The sequence below is a fragment of the Zosterops lateralis genome (genome assembly GCF_965231275.1).
Source record: "Zosterops lateralis genome assembly, chromosome: 29".
In the NCBI taxonomy this organism is placed as follows: domain Eukaryota; kingdom Metazoa; phylum Chordata; class Aves; order Passeriformes; family Zosteropidae; genus Zosterops; species Zosterops lateralis.
Window position 1 is genome coordinate 6,334,969 of NC_139789.1, and position 15,026 is coordinate 6,349,994.

General features: G+C 55.0%; 2 protein-coding genes across 3 annotated transcripts; one reads left to right on the forward strand and one right to left on the reverse strand.

Annotated features, from left to right (window-relative positions):
* Positions 1–62: 62 nt before the first annotated feature.
* Positions 63–5,729, reverse strand: YJU2 (YJU2 splicing factor homolog). Its single transcript, XM_083880067.1, has 8 exons — positions 5,668–5,729; positions 5,163–5,263; positions 4,230–4,374; positions 3,388–3,522; positions 3,008–3,189; positions 2,521–2,641; positions 1,404–1,569; positions 63–633 (listed from the first exon to the last, which is right to left on the reverse strand). The coding sequence occupies exons 1-8, from the start codon at positions 5,689–5,691 to the stop codon at positions 554–556; spliced, it is 954 nt and encodes a 317-aa protein (XP_083736193.1). The 5' UTR covers positions 5,692–5,729; the 3' UTR covers positions 63–553.
* An 872-nt stretch (positions 5,730–6,601) lies between these two features.
* On the forward strand, positions 6,602–14,858 carry LOC310920123 (uncharacterized protein; the record flags this gene model as incomplete). Of its 2 annotated transcripts, none has more annotated exons than XM_083879885.1 (3): positions 6,602–6,732; positions 8,806–8,975; positions 14,420–14,858. In XM_083879885.1, the coding sequence occupies 3 exons, from the start codon at positions 6,602–6,604 to the stop codon at positions 14,737–14,739; spliced, it is 621 nt and encodes a 206-aa protein (XP_083736011.1). In that variant the 3' UTR covers positions 14,740–14,858. The 2 variants fall into 2 exon arrangements, with proteins under 2 accessions (XP_083736011.1, XP_083736012.1); XM_083879886.1 differs by lacking the exon at positions 6,602–6,732 and adding an exon at positions 7,005–7,099.
* Between the last annotated feature and the right edge of the window lie 168 nt (positions 14,859–15,026).

Below are 15,026 nucleotides of genomic sequence, written 5' to 3' on the forward strand. Positions count from 1 at the left end.
GGAGACAAGAGCTGCCACATCCCATTTATTCCGGAGCTGTGGCTGCTGGAGCCCGGCAGGCTCGGGGTGGAGGGTTTGTCCCCGAGCTCCTGGGGACATCTGCGGGGGCTGGTGGTGACAAGGACAGCCCTGTCCCCGCAGTGAGGGGCTGGATGAGCCCCCCAGGTGTGTGTAAAGGGGGGATCTGAGACCCTCTGAGACAGAAAGAGCCAGTGCTGGTGTGAAAGAGGGGTCTGAGCCCCCCAGCTCCAATGTCCTCTTCCTGCTGGGGAGAATCAGGGCACCCCAAACCCCACCTGGGTGTGGTCACTGCTGTGGGGTGAGGGCAGTGGCACCCCCAGGGTGGACACAGCACAGTCCTGTCCATCCCTGGCACTTCCCAACACATCCTGGGCCACACTTGCAGGGAAGACACCTTCCCCTGTGCTGCTGCAGGGCAGGAGGTGGGGACAGCAGAGTCCCGTATCCCCCTGGGGGGCCCTGGCTGTGCTCCCAGCTCCGTGTGGGGCTGCAGAAGCAGCAGAAAACCCCGGGGCTGCTCCCTCCCTGCCCCTCAGGCACTGTCCTCGCTGTCAGAGTAGGCTCCCAACAAACCCAGAGAGGACGTGGCTGCTGGTGCTGCTGGAACAGAGCCTGGAAAGGAGGGACAGAGAGGATTTGGTCAGGTCCAGCCTCCCCAGGGCAAATCCCAGCACGAAAACACCAGCCTGGCTTGGTTTCCCCTCATCTCTGGGGGGATCCTGAGGTCAGGGGAGGAGAAATCAGGTGGATCAGGAGCTGGGACTCCCTTTTCTCCTTCCACAGCCCCCCCTGGGAGATTCCAGAGCCTGGAAAAGGAGACAGGAGCCAGCTCTGGGCTTCCACCATCCCAATCTTTGGGGACAGCAGCCTGGAGAAGGGGAAGCACAGGGAAAAGGGGACCCCTCCAGAGCTGTCCCTTCCCAGGGGTCCCCCGAGGGCAGGGGGACTCTCTAAACCAAAGGTTTAGGATCAACCAGCCCAGAACAAACCAATCCCCCACCTCCTTCCCCAAATCCATGATCCCCAGCCTTGCTGAGCAGCTCCCTGAGGTGCTGGAAAACCTTCCAGCTTCTTTTGTGTTCCTTAAAGCCTCCCAGCTCCAGCAGTTGGGCAGGATTCACCACCAGGCCCCAAACCACAGCAATCCTCCTGCTGTCCCACACCTATCAGGCTGCTGTGACTTTCCCAGGGCTGTATCTGCTGTTTTGAAGCTCCTGGCCTTGTTAATCTTCCCCCAAGGCCATGGCTTAGAGCCAAGAGCCAGGAAAGAGCTTCACCTTCACCAGAAAACCACCCCACTCCACCAAAACCCCATCCCAGGCTCTGAGCACAGAGCCAACCCCCGCTGGGAGGCTGTCAGAGCCCCAGCCTGGGGCAGGTACCAGTGCTGGATGTGCTTCCTGGGGTTCCCAGACTGTTCTCCAGGGCAGGATCTGGTTTTTGTTTCCTGGGGGCCACCAGCCCGGCCAGCTGGGCCCTGGTGCTGAGCTTGCCCACGCTGCGCTCCCAGCTCTCCGTCCTCGGCCTCTTGCTCTGGGGCTGGGGGTCCTGTGGGGCACAGGCAGGGTCAGGGGGGTCCAGCTCGGAGATAAAAGCAGCACAGGCAGCAGGAGAGGGGCCCCAGGGAGGGATTCTGCCCCTACAGTGACGGCACAGGGCAAACAGGGGATGCAGAGATGCAAAGATCAGAGGCTGAACCCAGCCTGGGGATGGCCCTGGGGTGCTGAGGAGGAAAGAATCCCAGGATGGTTTGGCTTGGAGGGACCTTAAAGCCCATCCAGTGCCACCTTTCACTATCCCAGGTTGCTGCAAACCTTGTCCAGCCTGGCCTTGGAGCCACTTCCAGCCACAGTTTCTCTGGACACCCTGTTCCAGACACCCAACTCTCCCCTGCTGAGTTCCAGACCATTCCCCGTGTCCTGCTTGGGTAAAACTCATTCTCTTTCTGATTTATCAGCTCCTTTCAAGGGCACTGAGCAGCCCCGGGTGCCTGCAGGTGGTCCAGCCCTGGAACCCAGTGAATCCCAGTGCCCTGGGCAGGGGATTAGTGCCGGGCCAGGGATTAACCCCGGCCCCATTCCCGGCACAGCAGCTTTGATCCAGCCCAGCAGACACTGCCCCGGGGCAGGGATCGACTGCGGGGAGAGAGGGCAGGGCTGTTTGTTGGGATAATCCCTCCCTCCCTCCCTCCAGACGGGCTCTGGGAGTTCTTTTGTTCTGTCTGACCCCAAAGCAGGGCCCGGGGAGAGGGGCTGAAATCAGAGCCCAGCAGGGCTCGTTCTTCCCCAGGAAAGGGAGGATGGGGGCAGCTCCATCCCTGCTTTTGTCACTGAAATCCTGGAGTGATCCCTGGCTGCTCCCAGCCCAGTGCCTTTGGGAGCTGCTCGGGCGTGACACCAGCCCCATGTCATCCAGAGCAGGGACAAAACAAGCACACAGAGCTCCAGGACAGAGGACCTGGGGTGGGGAAGGGCTGAGGAAGGGCTGAGGCTCACCCACCTCCTGCAGGATGTCTGTGGGTTTGCTCTGGGCTGTGGGATTGGGACGGGGTTTTGCTGTTTCCTCGTCGGAGTCGGAGTCCGGGAGCAGCCGTCGGTTCTGGGCCTGTTCCAGCATGGCCCTGGGGGGACAGAGGAGAGCTGGAGCTGGATCCATCCCACTGCCAGGCCCTGCCTGCCCCAGGGGAGCTGGGACAGCAGCAGAGCCCCCAGATCCATCTTCCCAGGGGGGTTAATGGGATCAGGATCAAGCCTGAGGGGTGAGAGCACCGGGATCTGGAGCTTCACTCCCAGAGCAGAAACTGTGTCCGTGTGAGGGAACAACTCCCAGGGTATTGGAGCCCTCCAGACCCCACAGAACCCCAGCCTGGTTGGGTTGGAAGGACCCTCCACTCCTTCACACTGTGCCCTGACAGGCTGGGATTTCCTCCAGCACCCCCCAAATCCAACCTGGCTCATCCCACCCCTGCACTTCCAGCCCCCCTCACTTCATCTCCTGCTCGTCCTCCTCCTGCTCCTTGCGCCTCTGCTCCTCCTCCAGCTCCTGGTACTGCTTCAGCATGGCCTCAAAATCCACGTTGGCCTGGCGCTGGTTGAGCTCCTTCAGCTCCTGCAGGTTCTCCAGCACCTCCATCTCCAGCTTGGAGTCCTTGGTTCGGTTCTCCAGGACCTGGGTGGGATAAATTGGGATGTTTGAGGCAGCAGAGCCTGATAGGAGATTCCAACACCTTCCCATGATGGATGAAGGACAAAAGGATTCGCCTCATCCTCATTTTTTTGGGTAGGACAGGAAAATCTGAATGGCTACGAGGTCACTGGTGTGGCTGGGGAGAGCCAGGCAGGGTGGGAGAGGTTTTTCCTGCAGTACCTTCATGGGATTGTTGAGCTCTTCCTCTTCCCTCTCTTTCTGCAGCCTCTTCTCCTCCTCCTCCAGGAGTTTCTCAGCCTGGAAGTTCCTGGTGGCTCCGTGTTCCATGGTGTAATCTGTGTTCTCGGGGTCAGTCTGAGGGGGGAACAGCAGCAGGGCCGTGCTGGGTGGGAATCCTGCCCCAGGCAGCCCACAGACACCTCCAGAGACACAAATCCCCCAATTCCATGGAAAAAACTGCCACAGGAAGGGCTGATCCAGGCAAAATCACACCCTCAGGCTCAGCCTTTGCTGGGACAGGAGTGACAGGGAAGCCTGACAGGGGAGGGAGCCTCAATTCTGGCTTTGAACGGGACAATCCCACCAATCCTAGTGCCCAAAAACTCCTGGAGCTCTGGCTGTGTTCATTCCCTGAGGGAATTCAGAGCCTCATCACCTTTAGGGGAAAAAACTGTGCCCATTCCCTGGGGGAATTCAGTGCCCCACCAACTTTTGGATTAAAAATTGTGCCCATTCCCTGGGGGAATTCAGTGCCCCATCACCTTTGGGGGATAAAACTGTGCCCATTCCCTGGAGAAAAAATCTGTGCCCATTCCCTAGAGGAATTCAGTCCCCCAAAAACCTTAGAGAAAAATCTTTGCCCATTCCCTGAGGGAATTCAGTGTCCCACCAACTTCAGGGGAAAAAACTGTGCCCATTCCCTGGGGGAACTCAGTGCCCCACCAACTTTAGGTGTAAAAACCTTTCCCTTCTCTCCATCCCACTCATCCCAAATGTTCCCTGGGCTCCACCTGGAGCTTCTCAGACCAGGGAAAGGCTGGAATTTGGGGTGCCAGCCTCACCTTGAAGGTGATCTCAGCCAGACAACGAGTGCACTTGATGTAGAAGCGGAAGATGGGCAGCCCCAGGTACACCTCGTTCTGCACCGTCTCCTTGCGGGCGTTGAACTTCTTGCCCTTGTAGATGTACTCCCCACACGTCTTGCATCTAGAGAAAAGGGAGGGAAATGTCAAAAACAAAACAAAACAAAACAAACATTTGGAGGGAATGAACACCAGGAACCACCCAGGTGGTGTCAGGCTGGTTTTGTTTTTGGGATTTTAGTGAGTGACCGACCCCCAAAAATCAGGGAATTGTGGATTGGGTTTGGGATTTTGGATTTAAAGTGGGATTTTGGACTTAAATCCCACTCAGTGCCATGGCAAGGAGAGGTGAGGGAGAGCAGGAGGTGCTGGAGGTGAGGGGGGTTTCCTTCCAGGACCTGGAGGAGCTGACAGGAAGGATGGAGAGAGAGAGAGAGAGCAGTGACAGGACACAGGGAATGGCTCCCACTGCCACAGGGCTGGGCTGGGTGGGAATTTGGGAAGGGATTCCTGGCTCTGAGGGTGGTGAGGGGCTGGGATGGAACTCCCAGAGCAGCTTTGGATCCCTGGGAATGTCCAAGGCCAGGCTGGACAGGGCTTGGAGCAGCCTGGGACAGTGGGAGGTGACCCTGCCCATGGCACTGGGGGGCTTTGAGACCCTTCCAGCCCATCCCAACCCATTCCAGGGGTGATCCTGTTATTCCATAAATGACCCTGTTATTCCATGAGTGACCCTGATATTGCATAAGTGACCCTGTTATACCATAAATGACCCTGTTATTCCATAAATGACCTGTTATTCCCTGAGTGACCCTGTTATCCCATAAATGACCCTCTTACTACATCAGTGACCCTCTTATCCCATGAGTGACCCTGTTATCCCAAGAGCGACCCTGTTATTCCATCTCTCACCTCATGTTGAAGGGGGCCATGAGCCTCACCACGTACTGCCGATCCTTTGGGAGTTTGAGCTTCGGGATCTTGGCCGGATCGAAGTCCGGGGGATAATATTTCTATGGAGAGAGAGAGAGGGGATTTGGGAATGCCGGAGCATCGGGAACCTCCTCACTCCCCACAGGAGGGGGCGGCCAGGGGAGGGCCAGGCTCTGCTGCCAGGGGGTTTAAATTGGATATTGAGGAAATTCTTTCATGCAAAAGGGTTGTTAAACTCTGGTGTCAGATGCCCAGAGAGGTTTGGAGTCTTCATCCCTGGAGGTGGCCTGGATGTGGCACTCAGAGCTCTGGGCCGGTGAAGAGCGTGGATTCGAACCCGGGTCTTTTCCCCCCTCAGAGATGCCGGTGACTCCCCGAGAGCCAACCGGGACCCCCCAGCGCCCTCGGGGAACCCTCCCCCGGCCCAGCCCGGCTCGGGACGTTCCCCCATCTCCCCTCGGCGGGGATTTTTCCCCCAACTCACGTTCAGAACTTTCCGTTCCGACATCGCTGCGGCTTCTCCCGCTCCCGGTGCTGCCGCCGCCGCTTCCGGGTGTGACCCCGCCCCCCTCCGCCGCTCATTGGCCTGACAAGCCGGGGCCTCCCCGATCCTCGCCTGTCATTGGCTGATCCAGCTGTCTGTCAACAGGATGAGCCCACGGATGTTGTATCACCCAGCTAAGAGTCGCCCGGAAAGCCGCGGCCTCATAAAGGAGTTCCGCACGTTCTTGGGCCCTGGGGGGCGCTGTCCCCCCTCTCTGGCCGGGGCAGGGGGACCTCGGGGGTGCGATCTGGGGCTGGGGGAACTCGCCTACCTCACAGCAACATGTGGGCCCCAGCCGCCCCTGATCTCCCATGACACGTATTCATCATGTGGGTAACAGTCCGAAAACAGCCTGTTTTATATTTAAAATATCACTTTCTTGCTTAAAACCGAGGACTCCGAGTCCTTTTGAGTTGGCAAGAGATTTTCCGCTCACTCCACTGAGCATGCGCAGCCTTGGCAGCCATGCCGTGCGGAACGGCCGCAATGCGCACGCGGCGCCGCCATTGCCGCCATTCCGTGCAGCGCGGTTCCCATACGCACAGCCGCTATTCCCGCCAGCGCCGGCTGCTCCAGCCGCCGCTGCCGCCCGCTCTGTCTGCACCGCGCGGCTTCAGCCCTGCGCGTTCTCTGATCCTCCCTGCCCGGTGCCACCCGCTCCTCCTTCCCTGCGCCGCCACACCGCGCAAAGCCGCCATTGCCTCCAGCGCGGGCGGCGGCGCAGCCTCACCGCGCACGCACAGCACCTCCCGAGCCTTTTCCCGCCGCCCGTTTCCCCCTGGCGCGCATGCGCCCCGCAGCGCCCCCTGGCGGCCCGGCCCGCGGCGCCGTCCCGTCGTGCCCCGCGCTCGCCACACAAAGGACGCGCTGGGAAATGGCGGCGGCCGCGGCCTCGCAAAACGCCCCCGGGAAAATGGAGCCGCCCCCGGCCGCGGCCCCGGCACCAGCGGCGGCTCCGCCAGCGCCCAACGGAGGGGCCGGCACCGGGGGGCCGCCCCCTAAGAGGTAATGGGGGCTGTGAGAGGGGCCGGCGTTGCCGGTGGGGCCGCGTGCGGCCTCCCCGCGCTGGGCCCGGCCTGAGGGCGGCGGGACGGACCGGGCCCGGTGAGGTTGTTACCGGTGCGGGGCCGCTCCCGGGGCTCTGCGGCCGCTGCTCCCTCCGGGCCCGCTTTGGGATCCTGGGCGGGGCCGTCCCGGAGGCGCCTCCGGGGCCTCAGAGCTCCGGGCCCGGTACCGGCGGGCGGGGAGCCCCGGGATCGTCCCCGTCCCCTCAGAAAAAGCTTCTGCTGAGTTTTGGTGGAGTTTGGGCTTCCCTGTGGGGAGCAGGCTGTGCCAGCGTGGGGATGCTGAAGTTTATTACTTTTTGCTGTCAGTAAGTTGTAATAACTCTCAGTACCCGCCTCCTCGCGCTGTACGATTTAGAGACGAGTGTGCTCCTTTTTGGGGAGGAAAATCCACTTTTGATTTACCCGGGAGGGGATTTAGGAGCGCGAACACCTTGGGCGGAGAGTTTAAGGTGGTTGCACAATCCCTGTGGCCGCTGTCGGTAAAACGTTACAGAAATTTAAACCAAAAATCAGCAGCGCTGCCATTCCGGCCTGGGGATGAGCAGCACGAAAAGCCTCGGCTGATTTCTCACTTCCTCATGGAAATTCCGCCGTTGGCAGAGCCGGTTTTGGTACCGAATCTGTGGAATAGAAAGAGTTTCTCTCCCTCAGGGCGTTTTTTGGTCTCACTTTTTCCTGTCTGATAAAGGATCAGGTTGTGATTCCTCCGGGCTGGATTGGAGTTTGTGCTTCCCCAGACCAGGAAACGTGTTCACCTTCCCGAGTGTCACTTTGGGGAGAAAAAAAATCTATTTTTATTTTGTTTTTTTTCCCATTGAAGAACAGCCAGACTGTGCTTCGGGCAGTGAAGTACCGGGAGACGCAATTTCCAGGGAAGGGTGTTCCCACCCTGGATTCTCTTCCCAACACTCCTGGGGATTTATTTGTCTCTGTGAGGAGCCAGTTCACTCCTGGAAATATAAATAAAGATATCTCTGTGCTGTGGGTTTGTGTGGGTGGTTGGTTGGTGTTTTTTATATATTTTTTTTTATTTTTTAATTTTTTTATTTTTTTCGAAAAAGGGTTGTCCCATTTCAAGTCTAATTTTGGAGGTTTAATTATTTCATTCATTAAGAAGCTTTAAGGAAGTTCAGTGAGAGAAAGACTGGAAAATTCCCCATCCTTGTTTCTGGAGGAGCTTTGGGTGATGCAAGGAGGGAACACACTCAAATACAAGCCTTCAGAGGCCTCTACGTTCTTAATTTCCCTTTTCCCTTCAGGCTATTGTGTCTGTTCAGGGAATGAAATGGTCCTGAGGGGATGGAGCTGGGATTTCTGCCCTGGAATTTGCAGGTGTTGGGTTGGGAAAAAGCTCAGGACGCAGAGATGGTAGAAACTTCATCTTTTTTATCTGATGTGTTCTGAATTTCTCCTCAAGATGTGTTGGTGCATCCCTGAGTGAGCAAGGAGATTAATTGGATTAGCAAAGGGAATTATGTAAGGCTGAGGCTGAAGAATTTGTTCCCTTGGTTGGTTGGTTTGTTTGTTTTTTTTCAAGATGAGCTTTAGGGTCTGTTCCCACCCAGACTGCTCTGGGGTCCAGGCACTTGAGTTCAGTGACTCTGTGCTTTGGGGTTCAGGGACTCTGGGGCTCAGGGACTCTGTGCTTTGGGGTTCAGTGACTCTGTGCTTTGGGGTTCAGGGACTCTGGGGTTCAGTGACTCTGTGCTTTGGGGTTCAGGAACTCTATGCTTTGGGGTTCAGTGGCTCTGAGAATCTGGGGTTCGGGGACTCTGACTCCGGTTGAGTGGCTCTGGGGTTCAGGGACTCAGGGGTTCGGTGGCTCTGTGTTCTGGGGTTCAGGGACTTCTGACTTTGGGGTTCAGAGACTCTCTGACTCTGGGGTTTGGTGGCTCTGGAGTTCACTGACTCCATGCTCTGTGGCTCAGTGGCTCTGTCCTGGTTTTATCCCCCCTGGATTTGCTGTCCCCGCACCCCCAGGAGCTCACAGGAGTTCTCCCTCTCCCCGCAGCGAAGGCGAGCGGCCGCCCCCCAACGAGAAGAAGAAGGAGAAGGGGATGAAGAGGGGAGGGAACCGCTTCGAGCCCTACGCCAACCCCGCCAAGAGGTACCGCGCCTTCATCACCAACATCCCCTTCGACGTCAAGTGGCAGTCGCTGAAAGACCTGGTCAAAGAGAAAGGTAAAGTGCAGCTCAGGTGCCCCAGCCCGTGCCTGGCTCTGTCTGTAGCTCAGCACTTGGGTGCACTCAGCCACACGAGGTTGGCAAAGCTGTTCTCAAAGCCCTGCTGGGTGTTGCACAACCTTGGCAGCCTTCCAGGGGAGGACGCTTCCTGTGGAGGCCTCTGGTGTGCAGCTGACAGAGCCTCAGCCCGGGATTAGCAGTGTTTTCCTTAGGGATCCATCCCCCAGGAGCCTTGAAGTGCAGCAGCAGAGCTTTCTGAAGCATTTTAATGTTTTTTTGGGGCATTCAGGTGGTTCTGTCCTGCTCTGGTGTGTGGATGTCCAGCTGTGTCCCCACAGGGGTTTTTGGGCTGGATTCAAGAGCCATTCTGCAGTTGGTTTGCAGTTCAATGTGTTTAAGGGTGACCTGCACAATCAGGTTGGTGCTTTGGCATGTGCTGCAGCAGAATCAGGGCTTTGGAAATGAGGTTTGTGGTGTTCCCCCCTTCCACAGTTCTCTTTAATTCCCTTGTGGATGGGAGCTGCCTTTGCTGACCTAAACATCCTCATCTCTTGAGGAAGATGAAGAGATTGAGCTGAGTACTCGGGTAGTGGCAAGTCTAAATTAGTGTCATTTCTTCAGGCTGGTACCCAGATTTCTAGTTTTCAAGTCACCTTGGAAGTGCAGTGGAGTGACAAGAAAATCCTTGGCCTCTCCAGCCTTAAAATGTCTAGAACAAGTTCAGAGCACACCATTTCCTGTGGGGCACCTCTGGATACAGAACATCAGCCTGGCTGGTGGGCAGTGGTCATTGTGCTGGAGCTGGGTGAGGACTGACAGTTCAGGTGTCTGAGGTGTGGCCTAAAGAAGGGGAAAACAAAGTTCCTGAGGGTTTCAAACGTTTGTCTTTGGAGTCAAAAGGGAACCGAGTCTGTGGAAGGGCCGTCGGGACTGGGAGCACTGGGAATTTCCCTAACTGGGGGCTGTTGGAGATGCAGCAGTGGTTTGGTGTGATGGCAACAGCCTGGAAAGCTGCTGGAGCAGCCCCTGGTTATGGAGGGCCCCTTCTCTGCCCCCTGGTTGCCCCGTTGGTGCTCGGGATCTCGGGCTGTGGAGACGTCTCCAGCTCTCTGTGCTGTGTGGAATCCCCTTCCCAGTGTCTGGTGGCTTCTCTCCAGTCCCCGTGGATGGCAGAGGCCGAGCTGAGGTGGTTTTCCTGCCAGGCTGGGCTGTTCAGCTGCTCATTCCAGCAGATGCTCCCTAGGGGAACGTTGGAGCCTCTTCCTTCTGGCTGCAGGGCTTGTCCTGCTCCAGGTGGGATCATCCTTCCCGGGGTTTGGCACTGCTGCTGGATCCAACAGTTTGGATTTTCTCTGGAGTCGTTCTGGACTTCTCTCAACTGCTGGGCTGGGCTTTGCTCAGTCCTCACCCCAAGGCAAAGCAGTTCCAAACTCCAGGAACGTGCCCACGGGAAAACCCGTTGGAATTCTTGCTTTGGAAGTGTAAGAACGCCAGGCCCAAACATCCCAGGAGGAATTGAGTGGCCGAGGGGAAGCCCTGGGTGTGTGAGGGCTCTGCAGGGCAGGAGCTCGGGGAGGTGCCCGAGTGTGCAGGAGCTGTTCCTGCGGCCTGGGAGTGGCCAGGCTCTCTCTGTTCCCCGGGCCGTGCCTCGGGCATTATCCCAGTGGATTGGTTGGAGAAACTCAATTACAGGTATGCAGTGGGAATGTTGGTAACGGAACGAAGAGATGTTCTTTGTTTGGAACTCCCTCGTTTTGCCTGGCACACACACAAGGTGTTACCCAGCTGTCCGGTGGGGATTTGGGAAAGGTTTCCGGAGGCAGCAGTTTTCCGTGGATGTGACAGAATGATGGATCCCTGTCCTGATCTGTTCCCCCCACACGTGGGATCAAAAAAACTGGGATCTGAATTCCAGGTATTTATCGGTTCCTTTAGGAAATACAAGATTTGGTATTTTAAACCTTCTTCCTGCCCAAAGTAGGGAAAGGCACAGAGCCGGAGGAGAGGAGTTAGCTGTAAAACGAGGCAGTAATTGTCACATTGTGTGGGCAGGGAGGTGTTAATCACCGTAATTGTGGTTCCATGGACATGGCTGTGAGCAGGAGCAGGGCAGGGCTGTGCCCACATTCCCTTCTCCATCACAGCCCGGGAATCTCCTGAATCCCCGCAGAGGAGCAGCTGCTGGAGTTGAGCTCTGGGGTTACCCCAGTGCTGGTGGCACTGGCACTGCCCAAATTGGTCCAAATTCCCCGGGATTCGGTCCCAGTGTGGAGTTTGGGGAGTCAGGGAGGGATGGGGAAGGAATGAGCTGCTCCACCCTTGGCCTGTTCCCCCTTCCGTTTGCTGAAGTCTCTGATGGGTTGCTCTGTTTCCCTTGGGCTTTCACCATCTTCCCAAGGAATCTCAGCCCTTCCCTGCCTGCAGGGAGCTTTTCACTTCCTCTTTGCTCTTCAGGAGCCAAGATCTCCACTTTGGGGTGTTCTGCTGCAAAAGGGAAGTTTCCCTTCCCCGTCTGTGACAGAATCGCTGATTTCTGTCTCTGCTTTGGGAAGATTTTCCTTCTCCCTTCTCAGCCAAAGCTTTGCCTGTGTAAAACCTGCTCCTCTTCCCTCCCCAGCCCCCTGTGACTTCCCAGGGGTTTCCTGTCCCAAGTTTTACCTGTAAATGAGGGAGGAGCCGTGGTCAGCTCTGCTCTGCCTCACCCTGGGAGTGTTGTGAAGCTTTTTGATCCTCTTGGATCACTCATTCCTCAGAAGATGAGGAGAAATCCAGCCAGTTTGGGGTTTTTCTTCCCTCTTTAGTGTTTAGTTCTGGCCCTGGAGGCCAAGGAATAACTGCTGCAAAGCATTCCCTTGTCTCAGGTCTGGGCTTGCTCCCACTTCCCTCTCTGCACCTTTCACACCTCTCAGAGCTCTTTGCTTTGTCACAAACTGTTAAAATCAAATTGCCCGACCTAAAGTTGATATTTCTGTCTCTCCTTGTTCTGGGGAGTTCCCAAATTTGTCTTCAGAGCCTCAGGTCACCCTGTGGATCCTGCCCAGGACAGGCCCTGCAGAGTTTTGGGATTCTGCTGGAGCAGAACATTGGCATTTTCTGTCCTCACAAACTTTGGGAAGTGATACAAAGTTTTAAAGGGGAGGAGAAATAATGACTGTGATAAATAACACTGCAGCATCCTTCAGTTTGGATTTCTGCTCATTGCAGTAAATTCTGCTCCAATCTCTTGGTTTGGGAAAAGCTGCATTTCCAAACATTAAATGTGAGGTTTAACTAAATCCATAAATCATTCTCCTCTATGTTAAATCTTAAAGACACCACAGGGGACATGATCCTTAATTAAAGCTGCAGTGACTTGGAGCTGGTGCTTTTTGGAAGTTTCCTCCCTTGGGAGGCTCCTAAAGTAACAATTTTTGTGCTTGGGTGAAATTCCTCCACTTCGTGGCTATGGGGTGTTCCCTGACAGAATCCAGCTGCTCTCTGGCAGAGGGAAATCACTGGGTATTTATCCTGCTCTAGCACAGGGAGATCTGCTCCTATTACTTTTCCATGGCATCCTGTGGTTTGGTATCTAGAAAAAAAAAAAAAAAACAACCCAAAACTCCAAATAAAATATGACCCAGCCTAACTTGTTAAAAAATAATTCCTTTGCCAGCTGCAGACAATGTTCTCCTGGCAGAGGAGGGGTTGGGTTGGGTTGGCTCCTCTCACACATTTTAAGGTGAAATTGGTGCATTTTCATGGCAGTGGTTTTGGGCTCAGAGCTCTTGCACTGAGTGTGTCATTCCCCCCTCCTGCTGTTCTGAAATTGGAACTTCAGGTGTTCTTTAAAGGAAAGCACCTACTTCAGGCAGAATATCTGGATTTTCATGTGTCTGTGAAAGGCTCCAGCAGGAATCTCTGAGCAAAACTGGCACAGACTCAACTTTCCAAGAGGTTCCTGGAGACGTCGTGGTTCAGAGTCAGGGATTGGTCAGTGGTGTTGGAGATGTGCAGAGGAGAGGGAGAGGAGAGCCCTCCCTGGGCTCTGCAGGCTCAGGGAGTGCAGGGTCTGTGTCTCTGAGGAGTTTTGGAGTGGGAGGAATTGGTGAATCTATTTTCACCCCTGCCCTGGCCGTGTCGGGCTCTGGCTGCTGCTGTTGAGCTGGACGGTGTCAGAACCTCGTGGGGATGCTGAGCCCCCCCAGGACCCCTCAGGAACAATCCCACAGAGCTCAGAGAGGTCACAGCCTGGAATTCCATCCGTTAGAGCATGGATGGAGCTGAGGATGGTGATGGACACTCCACTGGAGTCCCTTTCAGAGGGATTTGTCAGCCTTTTCCAGCCTCATTGTTTTCCCAAAAGCAGGAGTGGGTCAGAGCTGTTGATCCTGTTCTCTGGCTGAAATCCTCTCACTGCTAAATTATTGTTTAAAATAAGAAATGGAGATTAAAGATCAGTGATTTCATAGGCATTCCCTTGTTTTTTCCAGCTTCAGGAGGCCTTGCAGGCTGTCAGCTTTGCACAGTGAATCCTCAGTGTCCTGTAAATTGCTGGGCCTGGGGGAGCTCAGGCTGAACACCTCCCTCTTTTCCTGGCAGAGTCTTTTGAAACCCCAGTTCTTTGCTCCAATTAAAACTATTCATGTTCAACTGGCTCCTGCTTTCCCACAAATAAATCCAGATAAACCTGGAGTCCTCCTGGTTTAAATTTAAACCCCAAGACTCCTAAAACCAGAAAGGAAAAAAAATCTAAAAAAGATGTTTATTCCATTCTTCTGCATGCCAGTCCCTTTCAAAGGCAGCAGCCATTTGGGTAGTTGCATTCTGGAGGGCCCTGCCAGGGTTATTTGGTCCTAGAGAGGCAATCCCAGTCCTGTGAGGAAAGTGACAGGTGGAGTTTTCCGTGAACTTTTGCCTTTGACAGTTTTGTCTTGAGAGCAAATATGGCAGATTTCAATGCTCAAATGCAATTTATTGTGGAATTTATTAACACAAACCTGTGGAAATAAAGAGCAAACAGGCAGTGATGTCTCAATCTGTTGGCTCAGTGTGACTCCTTTTCTGTCTTCGAATCCTGACAAAAAAAAACCAGTCGAAATTCTGGATTATGGAGCCAGAGCTGCATCCTGTGGGAAGTGAAGGAAACTTATTCCTGCAGCCTTTCCCATGGGTTTGGATTGCCTCAGGTAACCAGTGGGGACACCGGAAAATCCAGGGAAATTTAGCAATCAATCTCTGGCTTTCGAGGTGGAGGAAAAACCAAGAACATCCTTGAAGCGCTTGAAGCCTTTACTGCATACCTGTAATTGTCCAGTTTTTTTGTGGTCTAGAGAACATGGAGTGTTTCTGGGCTTTCTTATAAGGCAGAGGCTCCATACACGGTTGTTGATTGTTCTAAATTCCCATTGTTTTCTTGGCTTTTCTCCCTTTGGTATCTGTGTCGTCTGGAATCTGATTTGTAGTTGGTGAGGTAACATACGTGGAGCTCTTAATGGACGCTGAAGGAAAGTCAAGGGTAAGTGTTTTTGAGAGTTTCTTTGTGGATTTTCTACCTGAAAAAAATGTTTCTGTGTGCTGGACCAGGAGGCCAGGGAGGCTCAGAGTGTGGATGTGCAGTGGCTGTAGGTCAGGGAGTGGCTGCGGGATGGGAGGAGGTTTGGGGTGGGCTCTGCAGGCAGGAGCTGTTGGCGTTGGCCGTGTCACCCCCTGGAGCCCAGCAAGGCAGGCAGGGCTCTGGAACATTCCTGTGCTTTGGAAAAGTCACTGGAGAGCTGTTGGCTGAGTTTTGGAAAGGGTTGCAACAGCAGGTGCTGCAAACTCCACTTTTTCCCGGGCCAGGTAAATTCCTGGATGTAAAAAAAACGTTTAGTGCCTTCATGGGCCTTGAGTCCAGACAATAGGAGCACTCCTGAGTGTCCTGAAGGAAGTGGATTTAGGGTGAGAGTGTGGAGGGTTTTGCTGTATGCCAGGGAAGAGCAGGTCACAGAGGAAGCGTGTGGTATTTCTTGGAGAGTCGGGATTTAGTGTTTTGTTACAACCTCAGAGAAACCCCCCCAGGTTAATCCTGTT

Excerpts from the sequence above, each read along its gene's own strand:
- YJU2 (XM_083880067.1), bottom strand. The coding sequence starts at position 5,691 with ATGTCGGAACGGAAAGTTCTGAAC. Across the intron at positions 3,523-4,229 it reads TGGCTGAGATCACCTTCAAG|ACTGACCCCGAGAACACAGA; the intron begins GTGAGGCTGGCA and ends TTCCCCCCTCAG. Across the intron at positions 3,190-3,387 it reads AGCTCAACAATCCCATGAAG|GTCCTGGAGAACCGAACCAA; the intron begins GTACTGCAGGAA and ends TATCCCACCCAG.